The sequence below is a fragment of the Gallinula chloropus genome (assembly GCF_964237585.1).
Source record: "Gallinula chloropus genome assembly, chromosome: 1".
Classification (NCBI taxonomy): Eukaryota; Metazoa; Chordata; class Aves; order Gruiformes; family Rallidae; genus Gallinula; species Gallinula chloropus.
In genome coordinates this window covers 61,800,654-61,816,936 of record NC_140085.1, presented here as the reverse complement: position 1 = coordinate 61,816,936, position 16,283 = coordinate 61,800,654, and the positions used below count along the sequence as shown (strand labels likewise).

Here is a 16,283-nt window from a genome sequence, read left to right as displayed (position 1 = left end):
ATCGAGCTTCTAGCATGACTACTGTGCTAGCCACAGATAATGCTATTCACATGCTGTCCTAAATTGGATATACTCCTTACTTGGTACCCAGGGAGAAGAGAATGAAAGGTTTTGCCCAGAGCTTTCTGATTTGCACAGAACATAATGAATGCTAACATACAAAGGAAGAACATATAGATCCCAAAGGGGCAAGAGGACCATTATTCCAGTAAAAACACTGCTTTTCACTGGCTTTATACAAAGGGTTTGTGATGCCATTTACTTTGGCAAAGGGATGTGTTTATGTATTATTGTTATAGCGTATACATTTATAATGAAAATTGTCCCACAAAAGAGCAAGCTTTTGGATTTCTGGTAAATTAGTTGTTGTACGTGGGTTTGGTTGTGGGGTTTTTGGGTGGGGTTTTTTTGGTGTGTATGGTGGGGTTTTTCTCATTTTCCTTTGTTTCTATTAAGATTTATATAGAAATTTTTAATTTATAGTAAAAATGAAAAAAATTATGTTTCAAATACTGTGTTTAAATAATACAGATGGTGCTATTCCATGGAAGAAACCCATGAAAAAGCAAAACAGTATTTAATGAAATAGAATAGATTGCATGTTCCCATTAAAGGCAAAAAGGTTCTGCGATCCCTGGTCCAGGAAGTAAAACAGTAAGAGGAACTTTGTCTGTAATACCGAGCATTTCCAACACTGGCAAAATTAGATACTGTGTGCAGTTTTGGGCACCACAGTACAAGAGGGGCATAGAAATATTGGAGACTATCCAGAGGAGGGCAACGAGGATGGTGGAGAGTCTAGAGGGAAAGTCTTAAGAGGAAAGGCTGAAGTCCCTTGGTTTGTTCAGCCTGGAGAAAAGGAGGCTGAGGGGTGACCTCATTGCAGCCTGTGGTTTCCTGGTGAGGGAGAACGAAGGGGCAGGCACTGATCTCCTCTCTTTGAGCACCAGTGACAGAACCCAAGGGAACAGCATGAAGCTTCGACAGGGAAGGTTTAGGTTGGATGTTATAGGAAGAGGCTCTTTCCTGAGAAGGTGGTTGGGCACCAAGCTTGGCTGAGTTCAACGAGCATCTGGACGATGCACTCGGTGCCATGCTCTGACTTGTCTGGCCCTGTGTGGAGTCAGGAGTTGGACTTGACAATCCTTATGGACCTTCTATGACCTCTGGGCATACAGCTGTAAAACTTGACTAACCCAGACCATCAAGTGCTGAGAACAATATGAAATACTTTGTTGATTATGGAAAGCACTCTTTTACTGCAGCACTAACCAGCAGGTAGACAGATAGCTGACAGGAAAGAAAGAATTTATGCAACAACCTTTATTACGATGCATGATATAGTATCCCCAAAAGGTCAAACAGATTTTCAGTGAGAGTGCTGAAAGGAGGTATCTGAGGAAGGGGTTCAGTTTGAATAAATTGTGTGATAATTTGGTGGTGGCGGGGTGTAGTATATAAATGTGTTATTCATAAAAACAGAGGTCTGACAATGTATCTCAGCCTATTGGAAATGGCATCTTTTATTGCAACCTTTATTCCACTGGAGATATTTTATCAGCAGGCTTCTAAGGAATGTGTCCACCAAACAGGAATGTGTATGCTTCAGTCACTTGCTTTATGCTTAGTGCCTTTATTTTTCCTCGCATGCAGTGTCAGCGTTGCTCTAAGAAGCAGGTTTTCCCGCATGTGCTGATCCAGCTGAACGATCCACAGTGGGGAAACTCTGTGGCAGCCTCTTTATCTTTCTGAAAATCTTTTCCACTGGAATTACATCTACAGTCTAATAGGGTTAATCTTTTCTGCTGTTTTTCTGTTTTGTTTTGTTAATTCTGCTCAAGGATCTGCGACAATACCTGGCAAACCTAGCTGAGCAATGCAGTGCTGACAACAATGGTGCTGACCTCCCTGTGGTCATAATTCTTGATAACCTCCACCACATCAGTTCACTAAGTGACATCTTCAATGGTTTCCTCAACTGTAAATATAATAAATGGTAGGCATCAGCTCTTCTCTCCCCTTTCACACACGTTTTGCAATGAAAACAGTGAAAACTGTTTGCTGTTTTGCAAAATACCATGTCCCACTGGAAACTTAGAATGCCACAGGTTGTTGTGGGCAAAGCCCTTGCATGCTTGAATAATTTTCACCCTCCTCAGACAAGTGCTTGGGTGTCTGCTTCCTTTTATTTGTATGACTCCCATGCATCTCAGTGAGATGCAAATGTATCGCAGAATTGAAGAATGTACTTAAACGCTTGAATTAAGGTCTTATCCTTTCCACCTTGTCAGATCATACAAGCTCAGTAGTACCATGAGGACAGCTTCTGAGAGAGTAAGAAGAAAAGCACTTTATAATAGTGGAATTTGGGATATGTGTGAACCCATAAACCGTGCCATGCAGAAGCAGCTGTATGCCTGGCAGACTTGCACTTCCTACAGTTCTCCTGTAGTAGCGCAGAAGTTTGAAGTTTGCTGACTGTCCTTATTGCCAAGCAAGAATAAAAATAAAGTTTTCTGGAACTTCTACTGGCCTACAGCATCAGCTACTTCTGCTGTAGAAGTGCCATCATAGGGACATCCCTTCATAAAAACACTGCATGCTGTACCTTACTCATGAGATTCACTGCCTTCTGAAATTAAAACTCTTAAGTTGTCTGCAAAACTATGAGGTACACGAGGACAGGGTTGCCTCACTTATTTCTTTATTACAGATGAGTACTGTTAAACTACAAATGTGCACAGAGGGAAATTATTCAAGAATGAACATTTTAAAAGGGTGCCTCAGATATATTTTAAATCTAGAACATCCGATTTTTAAAAACTGGCCTCATGCAGATATGAAGAAAGACTATTCTCTCAACACCTTCATGCTTTCTCCCTCAAAAACCCTACTGCTTTTCTCTTTTCAGTCCCTATATTATCGGAACCATGAACCAGGGAGTTTCTTCTTCACCAAATCTGGAGCTGCATCACAATTTCAGGTACATTCACTCTGTGTTTACTGTGGCTGTGTTTGCACAGGTCCCTGCTTCTCAGCCCGGTTCTTTGGCAAACACTGATCTTGTGTCTCATCACAGGGAAGTATTTTAGCTTCTATGACTCTCCTCTGTTGACGGTTCTCTGAATGATGTTGGGGAATAGTGAAAGAAGTAAGATACTTCCCAGCCCCTCTAATGAGTTGCTGAAGCAGATTGCATCCTTGCATTACATTTGTCTTCTGCAGTGTCTTAAATTCCTGCTGAAGCTTGTAATGATTGCGTTGGATCAGTGGGCGATAATGTGGTTTATTGGAGCAGTGCTATTCTTGCTGACTAACGGGACTCTGAAGCTTATGACATTACCTTCATTTATATGTTTAAGAGGAAATGATGTATTTGCTATTCATTGCTACTTGACATTTATCCTTTCTACCTAGGTGGGTGCTGTGTGCTAATCACACAGAGCCTGTTAAAGGTTTCTTGGGCAGATACCTGAGAAGGAAACTGATTGAGACCGAAATAGAAAAGAACATACGCAATAATGAGCTCATCAAAATCATAGACTGGATCCCCAAAACGTGGCATCATCTCAACAGCTTCCTAGAAACACACAGCTCTTCAGATGTAACCATTGGTGAGCCTACTGGTGGAGTGGTTTGAAATAAAGATGCAAGCTGAGCATTTTAGGGATTTGGGAAGGTTATATTCTCTTTTTAGAAGTTATATCTCAGTGGGAAGTGCATCAGTGTGGGGAATATGTCTGGTTGCCAGAAAGATTGAAATGAAAAGTTTTATGAGTATGTATTTCCTGGTACTTCTGCCTTTGTTGCTAAAGGCTTTAAAGTAAATTATCATAATTTTTTAAAGTTAAAGTTATAAAAAAATTACCTCAGTTGCGACTTTGTTAAGCTTAGTTTTTTCCCCTACTTTCACACTGCAGCATAATTACAGTAATGAAAATAGTTGGACAGTCAGTTCAGCAAATTAGCAGATGGGAGATATATTTTAGTGGAATAGCTATGTTAGCAAAGAAGTCAGCCTTTTACATGGCTTTGCTCGTAAAACTTGTAAATCAGGCCCTAGCATAGGATAAAGTGACACTAGATCATTTTTAATAATGGGAGACTAATAGCTCCTTTATTGCAGCCCTGTATTAGTATTCTCTTCACTTGAGTTCACTCCAATATGACTTTATTCTGTGAAGATTATTTTCAGTGTGTTCCCTAGTTCTGCTTTTTTTAATACAGAACTTGACTTCTCAGGTCCCCGCCTCTTCCTCCCTTGCCCCATGGATGTTGATGGCTCCAGAGTGTGGTTCACAGACCTCTGGAACTATTCGCTGGTGCCGTATCTTCTGGAAGCTGTGAGAGAAGGACTTCAGGTGTGTCATTTGTTTCCCAGCAGCTTATTTTTAATTAGTTTCACAGGCTTTCTCCAAGCTACTTTTAATACATCCAAGTATGAATGCTATTGCATTTGCAAAGAAGAAAATCTTTGGAAGGATTATAGAAACCAGCCTTGAACTCCTTTTGACCTGCTCTTACTCTGATGTATAATTTGGCTCTGTGTGCTCCAGCGGCAGTGTATCTTGTATTTTATGGAGAGAGTTTCTCCTCCTTGACTGGAGGAAGGTTCTTGTTTCCTCACTGTGTAAAGAGTTCACAGCTGTACTAAATACAGCTCAGAATGCCTCCCTGAGTCAAGGCAGTCTCAGCCTACCCCTGCATGGAAGAGTTAATAAACCTTACACTGGTGCAAGAAAATAGCTTTGGTCTGCTTAACCTCTCCCACCTCCATACACGTGCAGGCATGCAGGCTTGCGGAGGAGAGCTTGTGAACAAGGATATTTCCACCACTGAGGGAAAAAGAGCTTTCCTGGCCTTATCTAACCAGGTTGAGATAATTTACTCTTTGGCACTGCTGAACATGAGGGTCTGTCTCTTTTTGCCCTCATATCTTGCACCTCTGCTTCTATTTCCCACAGTTTTCTTTCTCCTTTTTTCTTTCTCTGTATGGGCTAACGTTTCCTCCTGACTGAATGAGTTCTCATAGTGGGTAACAGTGCCATCATAAGAGTGCTTTGCTCTTCCCTCTAACCCATCCTTTCCAGAGCTGGGTGTTGGCAGCAGTTCCACTGACTGGGACTGAACCCGTAATGTTTCTTCTACTTTAGTAGCAGGAAGGCTACAGACAGACTTGCAGTAGACAGCACTGCAAGCTGTCCAGGCCAGGTTAAGGTTTCAGCCCATTCCGCATGTTTGAAGCAAACCTAAATCTTGTAATTAATCCAGTTTTGGGGGGTTTTTACCAATTTTTCCATTTGGTTTTCACCACTTCCCTTTTTCTTTCATGCACTGCAATTCTGTGTCCTCTGAAAAAGAGCCTTGAGGAAAGACAGGGTTTTTTTCCCCACACATGGCACGGAAAGAAATTACTGCACAGTGCAAAGGGGGTTGTTGCAAACTAGTCAAAGAACTCTGTAAGCAGCTGCATTTTCTTTATCACCTTGTATTGACATGGTGACATATTGATAACAGCGAAGGTTTAGTATCTTGCCCGTTGAGTATCTCGCGCTTTCCTAAAACCCCTCTGGGAATTACAGAGTGTTTATATGCCTCGTGCAAAAAACTGCCAAACATCTGATAGAACAGCCAGGGTGAGATTAACAGCACTTGTTTAGACCAGCTATAAAAATGCAGTGATATTCTTCATGCTTGTATCTTTCAAAGCATACAGGGTACCTACTTAAATGAAAACTTCAGTTCTGGAGCAGAAGATGGCAGCATACAGAAGAAAATATGGTGTTTCATAAACTGTTCCAATTTTTAGCTGCTTTGGATGGCTTCCACAGGATATCATTATTAATAATAAACAGAAATCTTTTATATGATATAATTAGATGTTCCTGGAACCAGTAAAGGGAAGAAAATGGCTTTCTAGCCTGGTACTTTGCAAACTCACTTGTCAGACACAGAATTTACAAGCCTTGCTCCAGATTGCAGAAAAGATTTAATCATGGCTAATCTCAGACAAGGGGAAGTGCTGCTTCCAGCCTGGGCTTAGCTTGCTGTCTCCCCGAGAAACGTTTCCTCTCGGCATATTTAGGCAGATCTCTGTTATAGCAGCCTATAGCAGCCTCTGTGTAGGGCAGAAGGAGCCTGAGTCTTTCTGTGCATAAAACAGGGAACTTGGCTGCCCAACCTGGAGCTCTGGATTCAGCAAGTGCCTGGGAGCAGGTGTTGCAGCGATATGCACAAGTCATGTCTCTGGCTTTAGCACTAAAATCCTTCGCTGTTTCACTGCCTTTAGGAGCGGAGCCCAGCTAAATGCTCCAGGAGTGTACGCCCTGCCAATATTCCCCTGCTCCTTGGACTGTGTGAGGCTATTTGGGCTGGGAGAGATCCCAGAAAGTCCTGGTGATTGGCTTCCCATCCCAAAGTGTCATTGTCACAGCTAGAGGAAATCCGTAAAGCAGCAACCAAGGGGCTCTCAGTTAACATGCTGTTTGTGAGGAGCAGTGTGGAGAAGGGTGCATTTTAGTGAGGGAGGTACCAACCCCCCTAAACTTAAAATATTCTCGGTCTTCCTTGCCCTGTCATCCTTACACTATGCCCTTTGTATCAGAGAAAACTGATCCTTTGTGAATTTCTTTTCTTAACCTTGTGAAAGGTCTCAAACTTAAGGTGTGGACAGATGTCTGCTTCTGCGTCCCATTTTGCTAGGAGAAGAGAACAATCTGTACTGGCACTTCTTAATTCACTTCAAACAAAATCCAATTAACTTGTATGTATGAGATAGGTCTGAGTTAATTTCACTGATATGCCTTAAGCAAATTACCTAAAGGTCTCATTTCACATTGTATAAAAAACTTGTGGCTCCCACTGTTGCCTACAAGTATCACTAGTTACAGAGTGCTTTTCAACTTGCAGCCACTCTGTGTGTAGAAAGAGCATTAATGGTCTTTTGAATCTCTTATCATATCGGAGTGCTGAGCACATTTGAAAGCAAACCACTTACTACAGTGGTTTAGGTGGTTTCGATGACTTGTATCTGCTGTTACAACCGGTACTGAAACCTCTGTGGGGTACTTACCTGCGTTGTATCTGTAATACAGATGTACGGTAAGAGGGCACCCTGGGAAGATCCCTCCAAGTGGGTAGCTGACACCTATCCCTGGAGCTCGGCATCTCTACAGCATGAGTGGCCATCGTTACTTCAGTTACGACCAGAAGATGTTGGTTATGAAGGCTATGCATCGGCAAAGGAAGGGACAACGTCGAAGCATGTTCCACAGACTGATACAGAGGGGGATCCCTTGGTAAGATTTAAACTCTGAGAAAGAGGCTTTGCAGGATGTACTTGGCCATCGCGTGGTCAATTCGACACTGTACAGTAAAAACCCTACTGTCTACCTGTTCCAAAAGGAGCTTTTAAAATGAATCCCACTATACTTTATATAAAAGCTTGAAAATAAAAGGAAAAACTAGCAGGAGGTTGGGTATAGCCATCCTGTTAATACGCCCCTAAATTGCATTTCCCATCTGCCCAGGAATGGTTCTGGTCTTTAGCATTGTAGTGTCTAGGTACCACTCTTCAGCAGTTTATTAATCAGTTTATTCTAAAAACACCTTTCCAGGACGGGCATCTACATTCCACAAATGAACGACTAAGAAACTAACATTATTTAACTTGTCCATGGTAGAGAACTTAGTGGAAATGCAAATTAGACAGCCCTCCTCCCATTCCTCGGAACTTTTCAAGATAACTGGTGACTGTATAACAATCTTCACTTAACAGGAGTGCAAGTGTGGTGGCATTAACAAACACGAGGTTGATTTCCCCCAATGTATTGTTTTATGTAAATAAGATCCTGGACATCTGGGTTTACCATTGCCTCCTCTGACAATAGACTATTAAATTGCATATGCTGAAATAGCTATTCTTGTATCAGGCTTTGTCTACAGACTGCTTTTAGCATAATTCAAAATACCACTTCACAGAACTGTACTTCTGGAATATAGGCAGCCCTTGGAAAAGGGAATTTCTCAGAGGAAAATGCATTTAACTCATATCTATGCTAAGAAAAGGAGTCCTTAGCCTCACTGAAGGGTTTGGTATCCAAAACCAGACCCAGCAGGGACCTGTCCAAAACCAGGCCTTGCATCCTGAAGAAGTGTAGAAAGTCACCTCCTTTGATCCCTTGTCTCCCAATCTGTTTGACCCTGTGACTTGGGCTGCCAGTGAGAGTGTTGGCCAGGCTTCCAGCACATATGCATCATCTCCGCTAAGATGAAAACACACGGGCAGCTCGAGGTCAGTGTCCTGTCACCCTTTCTCCTGGCGCATTGAGATCAGTGTCTATATCTGTCTAAGTATCAGAGGCTTGAAACGCCTGAGTGGCAGAGGGCTTCTTCCCCCTGCCTCCGGTTGGGGCTCACGGGGGGACGGACGTTGTGCTTAGGGAAGCAGGACCTTTCACCTGCAGGCTGCACTGCACTGCACACCCTCCCCATGTACCCTGTGTTCTCAAACACAGACACCCATCAAACCTTCAGCAAAAGCTACCTGATAGCATCCAGAAGCATTAAGCACTGTTTGCTGCCCAGAGAGAACCGTGCAGGCTGGAACCATAGAGACGTAAGGATTCCCGAGCAAACTGGGAGAAGGGGCTTAACGCACAAACATGCAAGATCTCCTCTTTCCCTTTGCTTTTTCATCACCTGTTTCTTTTGTGGTGGCAGCGTATTTGTGCCTTGAAAAACACTAAAGCCATGTCAACATTGCTTGTGGCCCTGAGCACGCTGGCAGAAGCAGATGTTTTATAAATAAAATCCCCATCGTTACACAGAGTTAGACATGAAGCATCCAAGTAATTTTCTAGAGCTTAATGACGCTTTTTGATGATTTTTCAGATGGGTTTCAGGTTCTAATAATCCCCAAATTATGTGGGGCCTCTCCTCTCTTGGGTAGGAGGATCTGTTGCTGCTACCCTGCTGAGGTCAGCCCCTCGACAGCAGATGGGACTCTTTTATGAAGCAGCTGGCCTCGGTCCACCCCTATCTCACTCCCTCCCCATCTCTCTTATGCAGAGGGGCTATGTTAGTGTGATTATGTTTTCAGTTGCTTTTCCAATGTAGTGTGTCTGCACCATCCAAAAATTATCTGGAAGCTTGACTGTCTCCAAATATGGGCCCAGATGTCCAGCTGTGATATGGCTTCCTTCCCCTGCTGGTGTTGCAGCTGCAGCCGGTCTCGCTCCTGAATTAGAGTGAGTTATCAGGCAGCTCCATTGTATCCCTCTGGCTCTTTGGACCTTTAAACTTCTATTTAAAGACCAGAAGGCAGTGAAAAGGGTGCCAGGAGGAGCCGCTGACACCCTGCCCTTTCTGAAATCCTTTTGTATGGTCCCCTCAGCTAGATGCCAGCACACCTCATACAGCAAGGGAGCTTAATTAAATTTTAACACGGTCACTGCAGCATTAAATGAGACGAGATTATGTAAACATTGCCTTTTTTTTTCTTTCAGATGAATATGCTAATGAGGCTTCAAGAGGCAGCCAACTATTCGAGCGCACAAAGCTGTGACAGTGATAGCACCAGCCACCATGACGACATTTTGGATTCGTCCCTTGAATCGACTCTCTGAAAGGGACAGACCTTGGTGGAGGATTATGGTAAAACCTGTTTCCACTAGACCACTGCCAGTATTAAGCAGCACGCCGAGGTCCATGAGCGAGAATGGTGTGTTGTAGGTAGGCAGGAGACCTAACTCTGCAAAGTCAGGAGGAAAAAAAACAAAATCGAAGTGGAAAGCTTGAATTAGTTTAATTTCAAGGCATTTCAATACCAATGGAGCCAGGTGAGCCTCCATTTGTCAACTGGAAAGGGCCCTAGACCGAGGGCATCTAAGCAGATTGCACACGTGTTAGCCAAACTGGAATATTATTTTTTTTTTCCCTTTTCCTCTTTCTCTCTGTCTCTCTCTCTCTCTGTTTCTCTGTACAAGTTTACAGTGCAACTTCTTCTGTTCTTTTCCTTTAGTTTACCCTGAGGCGCTGCATGAACAATGCAGTCTTCTAATTCTCTTCTAACCTCTGTTGTGCCACATGGTGCTGGTCACAGGACTGCAGTGGTGTTTGTGTTGTACGCTACTGCCCATTCCAAAACGAGTCAGAGATGATGATAGTAACTCGGAAAGCACAAGCAGTATTGTGCAATCACCAGAAAACATGACTGTGATATGCTGGATAAGTGCCAATTTAATTCTAACTGCCATGGTCACGGTGATGCGCTCCATCAAGTTTTTAGTACACAAGTCACAGATTTTATAAAGTTGTTTTTACCACAAAGGTCTTTTTTAACCACCTGCCCACTCCTTAACAACAGTTTTATACCAATTATTAACCAACACTGATTAAAGGCTTCTTAGGGCTTCATTTGTTTGAGCCTTTTCAGTGAAAGAAGGAACATTTCTTATGGTGCTGTCTCACTGCCTTAAAACAGATTTCTAGAACAGTTTTACAGTTGGTTTAATTCCTAAACCATTGGTAATTTACACTGTTTTTTTCTTCATTTACTAATGAGAAAACGTCAGTTAACACAGTAGCCTCATATCTGTATATCATGATTTTTTAAAGAAATGGATAGGAGAAAGAACAGTTGCTATATAATATTTTTATCTTGTGAATAGATTGCTCTGCCTACCCTCAGAAATACACAAGGAACCCAAACCCACTTCCACTGCCACCTAAATGCTGAGAAAATCAGCTCAAATCCATTTGGTCCCATGGAATGGAGTTTTTGGAGGATAGATGTTTTGAATTCTTATCCAGCAGAGCTGGATGCACTTGATGCAGCATGAGCACAAATATATGGGTTTTGTTTGGTTTGTTTTTTTTTTTTTTTCCTTCCTTTTTCTAGTTTTAGCATGTTGTTTTGATTGCTATTGTTGTACATGAAGAATTCAGCATAAAAGAACACTGAAGCAGTGATGTCCACTGTGGAAGAGGAAGAGTTTATACTGTAAAAGTGGGTTGGTTTTGCACAGTCTACTGGGTGGGTACTGTAAATATTGAGAAGAAAAAAAAAAAAAAGGAGAAAAAAAAAGAAAAAAAAGAAATTTAAAAAAAAAGCCTTGCACAAATCGAATTGAAAACAAACAAACAAAATGTATTTTATTCTGTTGGTGTTAAGAGATGTTTCACTTGCTGAGATTTCCTGTATGTTCCAAACAAATACAGAATGCAAACCTTAAAAGCTGTTATTACCCGGTGTGTTTGTCCTGTACTTACAGTTGCTATGACTATGCAGGAACTATCAGTGCTACAGTGAGCATGTTTCAGCATCTATAAGAAGCCAATACATTTGGGGGGAATGAAGCTGGAAACACGCTGTAAGTGCGTATGTCACGGCAGGCTGCAACCAGATTGCATCCAAACTGCTCAGAATACCTGGAAGCCCTCTTCTGCCATGAGAGGCGCCCGGTTAACATAGGTGCATATACAAACAAGTGGGTATCCAAGGGCTTTGGCATTGTGTAGACACGTACTGTACACCTCCGTGGATGTTACCTTCGGGATGTGTATTTGGTGCTATTCACTCTCCGCGGCCGCCCCCGCGGTCGCTCGCTGTAAAACAAAGATTAGTCAATGCAGTTTCCAAATGGCACTGAGCTGCATCGCTGAATCCAGAGGTTCCTACACGGTGCTGTTGCCCTAGCAAAACTCTCAACTACACTTTGTGCATGTAGGATTCAGTCAGGCTGACATCATGCTCCCCCCCCCACCCCCTAAATCTGGATCCATTTCTTGATGCAAAGTGTCAGCGCGTAACGCCTTGGCTGACTCAAAGAACTAAAGGAAAGCTGCTCTTCCCCGTACCTGAGCTCTGAGCAAACCTGCAGATCTTTTCCTGCCATATTTAACACACAAACACACAATATCACATATTACAAAAACTTCCTGCAATACATCTCAGTGAGTCCACCTAGTTTACAACTCAGAAATTGTTTGTGAAACATTTGTCTGTACACATTTTATATTTTGTACATTTTTGATGTAACATATCATGTAAATAGACAGAAACAGTGAAATAAATCATCTGAAAAGTTTTGTAGTCTTTGTAAAGCCCTAATAATAAGTATTTGGTGTCATCGGACTTAACTGGATGATGTATTTTCTATTGGTTTATTGTTCCTCTAGCTTGTAAACCAGCTTGCGTATATTTTTTTGCAGGTGTGCACACTGTATCTGTCTAAATTATTACTTTGCCATTAAAGTGGAATTATTTATTGAAAACACAGTCTGGTGTTTTTGCAGTGAGGACCACTTGACGGTTAGACGTTATTTCAAACATAAAAACACACAAACAAAACGACAAACCGAGGGATATAATTTTCTGCATTCAGCAGAACTAATCTCTGGATAAAACAAAATTAAGTACAGTTTCTAGTTCTGGCGATTGGGTATGATTTTTGAGTGGCTCTTTCCATGGTGGGAGCAGGTTGTGCAGTTCAGAAATGACTTTACAGTCTCCCCATTCTCAAGGTTATCCGCAAATACGAGGCATTCGATTTCAGTGGCGGTAAACCTGTACGAAACAGGCGCAGTATTACGCCTTATTTTCAGACTTGTAGGGCTCACAGCTGCTTCCTTGGCAGGTATACATCAATATGATTGAAGAGAATTCAAAGAAAGCAACCAGAATTATTTTAGTTAGCTACTGGAAGAGATAATTACGATCCAGCAAGTCATAGCACCTGAGCTGTAAGTCTCAGTGTCAGCTCTGTAATTTCTCCTGGTCATATCCCTGTAAGGACTTTGAGCCATAACAGTACAGAGGAGACGATCTAGCACCTCATTGTTGATGTGGCTAATTATTGACTGGCTTGGTTTGGTCTTTTAAAGGTCTTATTTGCAGTTAGATCTTATGTAAAACTGTATTTTCCAAGAAAAAAAATCCCCCCAAACTGTCTTTTGTTGTACCTTCTCTTCCTCTACTGAAAAGCTGACTACAATCAAACCCATCTTTTCTATTTAAGCACAAGCCTTCTCTGCTTTTTCTTTCGGTGAGACAAGCAGCTTGCTCGTTCTTAGCTTGTCACTGTAAGGCATGTCTTCCAGACCCCAACACATCCTTGCCAGGTTTTCTGGCTACTTCTGGATTTGCCGGAGCCCTTTCTGAAGTGTGGCTGTGAGAACTGCACTCGGTATTCCTGTGATGATTTTACTTTTGCTATAAACAGATCTAATATCACCTTCCTACTCCTACTTGATATTTTCCCTGCTTAGGCTTCGGGGTTGACATTCACTCTCTAATTGCATCATCCTACTGCAGGCTCATGTTCAGTTAATTATCTACCAAGACCCTGACTTCTTTTCATGTTGCATCATTTTGAGATACTTTGCCCAATCCTGTCTGTATAAACTATGCTCTTTGTATCTTAGATGTATGATTGCAGATTTCTCTCTATTAAAACAGGATACTTAATTCAGCCCACCCTGCCAAATGATTCAGCTCGTTCTCTGCAATCGGCACCTGTCTAATTCATGACTCCACTGGCTTCCCCAGTTGGCAAAAAGCGCTTAGCTGTCATCTTCCTTTGCCTTTCAGCCTGTGGGTAGAGGTAGTAAGTAATGTTTTGCCCAGAGCAAACCCCTGTTGGATCACACTAGGACCCTCCATGAAGATTCCTGATTTACAGCTGCATTGTTGGGTCACGTCACGAGCATATTCGTATTCCAGTTAATGTGGGTATTGAATATCAGGGTGTCACACAGAACCAGGTGAGTATAACATTATAGGAAATATATGATGAGCTACGGGGCTCCTCCATCACCGTAGGTCTCGAAGGATGGGTTAGATTAGTTTCAGCTGAAAATTACATGTGTAAGGCTGATCTTAATGCAGCAAGGGGGATAGACTAGATGACTTTAGTGATCTCAGGGTGGCTTTCCTACAGTTCAGCGCTGCGAGCTCCGCACGTTATCCCGCTGCCGTTACTTAAGGGAAAAGATAGGAAATTTAATTGTCAGGCTCATTCTGTGTCTACTGTCTCAGCGTATCTACCCACTGGCTGCCATCTGGAGACTGGCCTGCCGAGTGCCCACGTTCCCAGGACGGGAGCAGGAATGGGAGCAAGATAGTGCAACCTTGGAAAGGAGAGTGGTTTTCACTCTTGCTTACAAGAGCTCATTTTTTATACTGCCTTTAAATAGCCACTGTGTTTCTCAGCATGTGCCACTTTTTCTTGGTAACTGAATAATGTCACACAAATTAAATGCTACCACCAAGTTTGGCAACGCGAGAGCCTCAGACGCACTATCATGGGAGAAACGTATCGCTGCATAACAATACCAGTGGTGGAAAATAGAATCTGTCATGAAAGATAAATTAACTAAGACCCAGGCCATGTGACCTTGCCTTTCTACACTAAATTGCATTTACTCTTCTTTGTTCAATTGCAACCTTAAACAAACGTTGATAAATAGCAGCGAGGGAGCACGCTGAGAGAAGTGAGGTCCTGTTTTTAGTAACAGATTTCACAAATGAAATAATGGTCTGCCTTTGTCAGTGTATTTACTTGTTTTGTAAGCAGTTTTTATTAAATCAGATTACATAATTTAGGAAACTAAAATGCATCCTGACAATTAAATGCCAAAGCTGAAAGAAAAAGCACCTGGTAACCGCCATGTAACAAAATAAAGCTTTTTCATGATGACACATCACCAGCACTAATGATTTTATCACATCATAAATGGATGGCTCTGAAAGAACAAAGAAACAGACAAACTATGTACTAGCTGTATGACCAAACCCTGAGGACTCTGGGAAGTAAGTCATTTAGACTTGTGACCTCTATTTTAGTGCTGTTAATTCAATGCACCAAAAATATACCCAGGTACTCCCGCGCTCTGCACTCTAGGAGTGCAATGCAACCCCATCCACAGACTGGAAAGACAACTCTGGTGTGGTGGTTCATGCGAGTTAGCTGTTCCAGTCATGTAGACTCCATCCAATACAGAGCTACAGCTTCTGTACAGCAGTCCCTGAGCTACCAGAAATAATGGGGTGGCAGAATGAGCAATTTATCCCCATCGTTACTGCACTCTGCATATGGCCGTCATGATCTTTAGCGTACCCTGTCCCTGCTTATCCAGGCCAAGTTAGTAGCATTGTGTTGGACTGTCTCTTGATTGGGGCTGGGGAAAGTCATGCTGGAGCCAAAATCTTACATCTTAACTGAAACAACTTTACAGGGAAAATCTATTTTTTCAACTAGTGGGAATAAAAAAAAACCCAAACCTAAAAGCTATGTAAGAAACCTTTATTGTCTTATTAGTAATTGCTGTGATTAATCTCATTATTACTTAATGTCTTTGTATTACTGCTTTTGTAGTGCCAGTGTGTTTCAAACACTTTATAAATAGTTTTCTTGTGAAAACAAATTCTCTTTCCAAGTCTAAAATTATACACTGCTTGTTGGAGGGTTGGTTAATACCTTGTTTCAGACTACCAGCCTACTTAATGAACTGCATCTGCACACAGTAAATTCCATCTCTATCTTAAGGGTCTGTGGCATTAAGGAACATGTTTAGTTTGACTATGTGTTCCAGAGAAGTGGAGTTCTTTCATTTCTGTCCTGGATACAGCGTTAAGTATTTGAAGCGCTTTCCTAATTTAGACTTCAGTGCCTGCAATTCATTCTTCCGTGAACCACTTTAGAGGATAAGGTGGTCTTTGGGGGATAAGATGGTCAACTAACTGCTGCAAGGCTCAACTGAACGTTGTAGCCACTATGCAAAATATTACACTCAAGACCTGCAGCTTAATTGCCTGCTTAGAGAGTTTAGTAGGATATCATATTGCCTGTTGTAATGACCTCAGAAGTTGAGTAAAACCTTTGGGCTCTGGTGCTAATCAGAGTGGGGTGAAGGCTCCTCCTTTTCTGGAGTGCAGCAGCTGGTAGCAATAAAGCCAACGTGCCTATTTGTAGCAGCAGGACGGCAGAGAGGTAACTCCACCTAGGAGGAGTTGGGTAAGCTTTGTTGTGGGCTGCAGGTTGTGCTGGAAGGGATTTTTCATGCTGGAGAAAGCATGAGTTACTTTAGAGCTGTTCCCCTTGCTTGCTGTATGTTGGAATCAGGTAACTTGTATAACTGTTAAATTACCAGCTATCAAAATGTCTGTGGGTTTTCTAAACTAGGCAGTAATCAAAATACAACACAGCAGGGCTGAAGCTCAGTATGAACCTTAGGACAAATATCTGCTTTAAAGGCTGAGCTATGTTGCAGCTCTCTGCCCA

General features: G+C 42.2%; 1 protein-coding gene across 2 annotated transcripts in view; it reads left to right on the top strand.

The window, feature by feature from the left end:
• The window catches only part of NAV3 (neuron navigator 3), a gene marked incomplete at both ends in the record, with an annotated part of 261,126 nt that extends 251,500 nt beyond the window's left edge, over positions 1–9,626 (top strand). For both annotated transcript variants that reach the window (XM_084267744.1, XM_084267743.1), the window contains 6 exons: positions 1,842–1,996; positions 2,912–2,983; positions 3,418–3,614; positions 4,243–4,361; positions 7,095–7,298; positions 9,507–9,626. In XM_084267744.1, coding sequence (XP_084123870.1) covers positions 1,842–1,996; positions 2,912–2,983; positions 3,418–3,614; positions 4,243–4,361; positions 7,095–7,298; positions 9,507–9,626 — 867 coding nt within the window. The remainder of the gene's footprint in view (positions 1–1,841; positions 1,997–2,911; positions 2,984–3,417; positions 3,615–4,242; positions 4,362–7,094; positions 7,299–9,506) is intronic.
• Between the last annotated feature and the right edge of the window lie 6,657 nt (positions 9,627–16,283).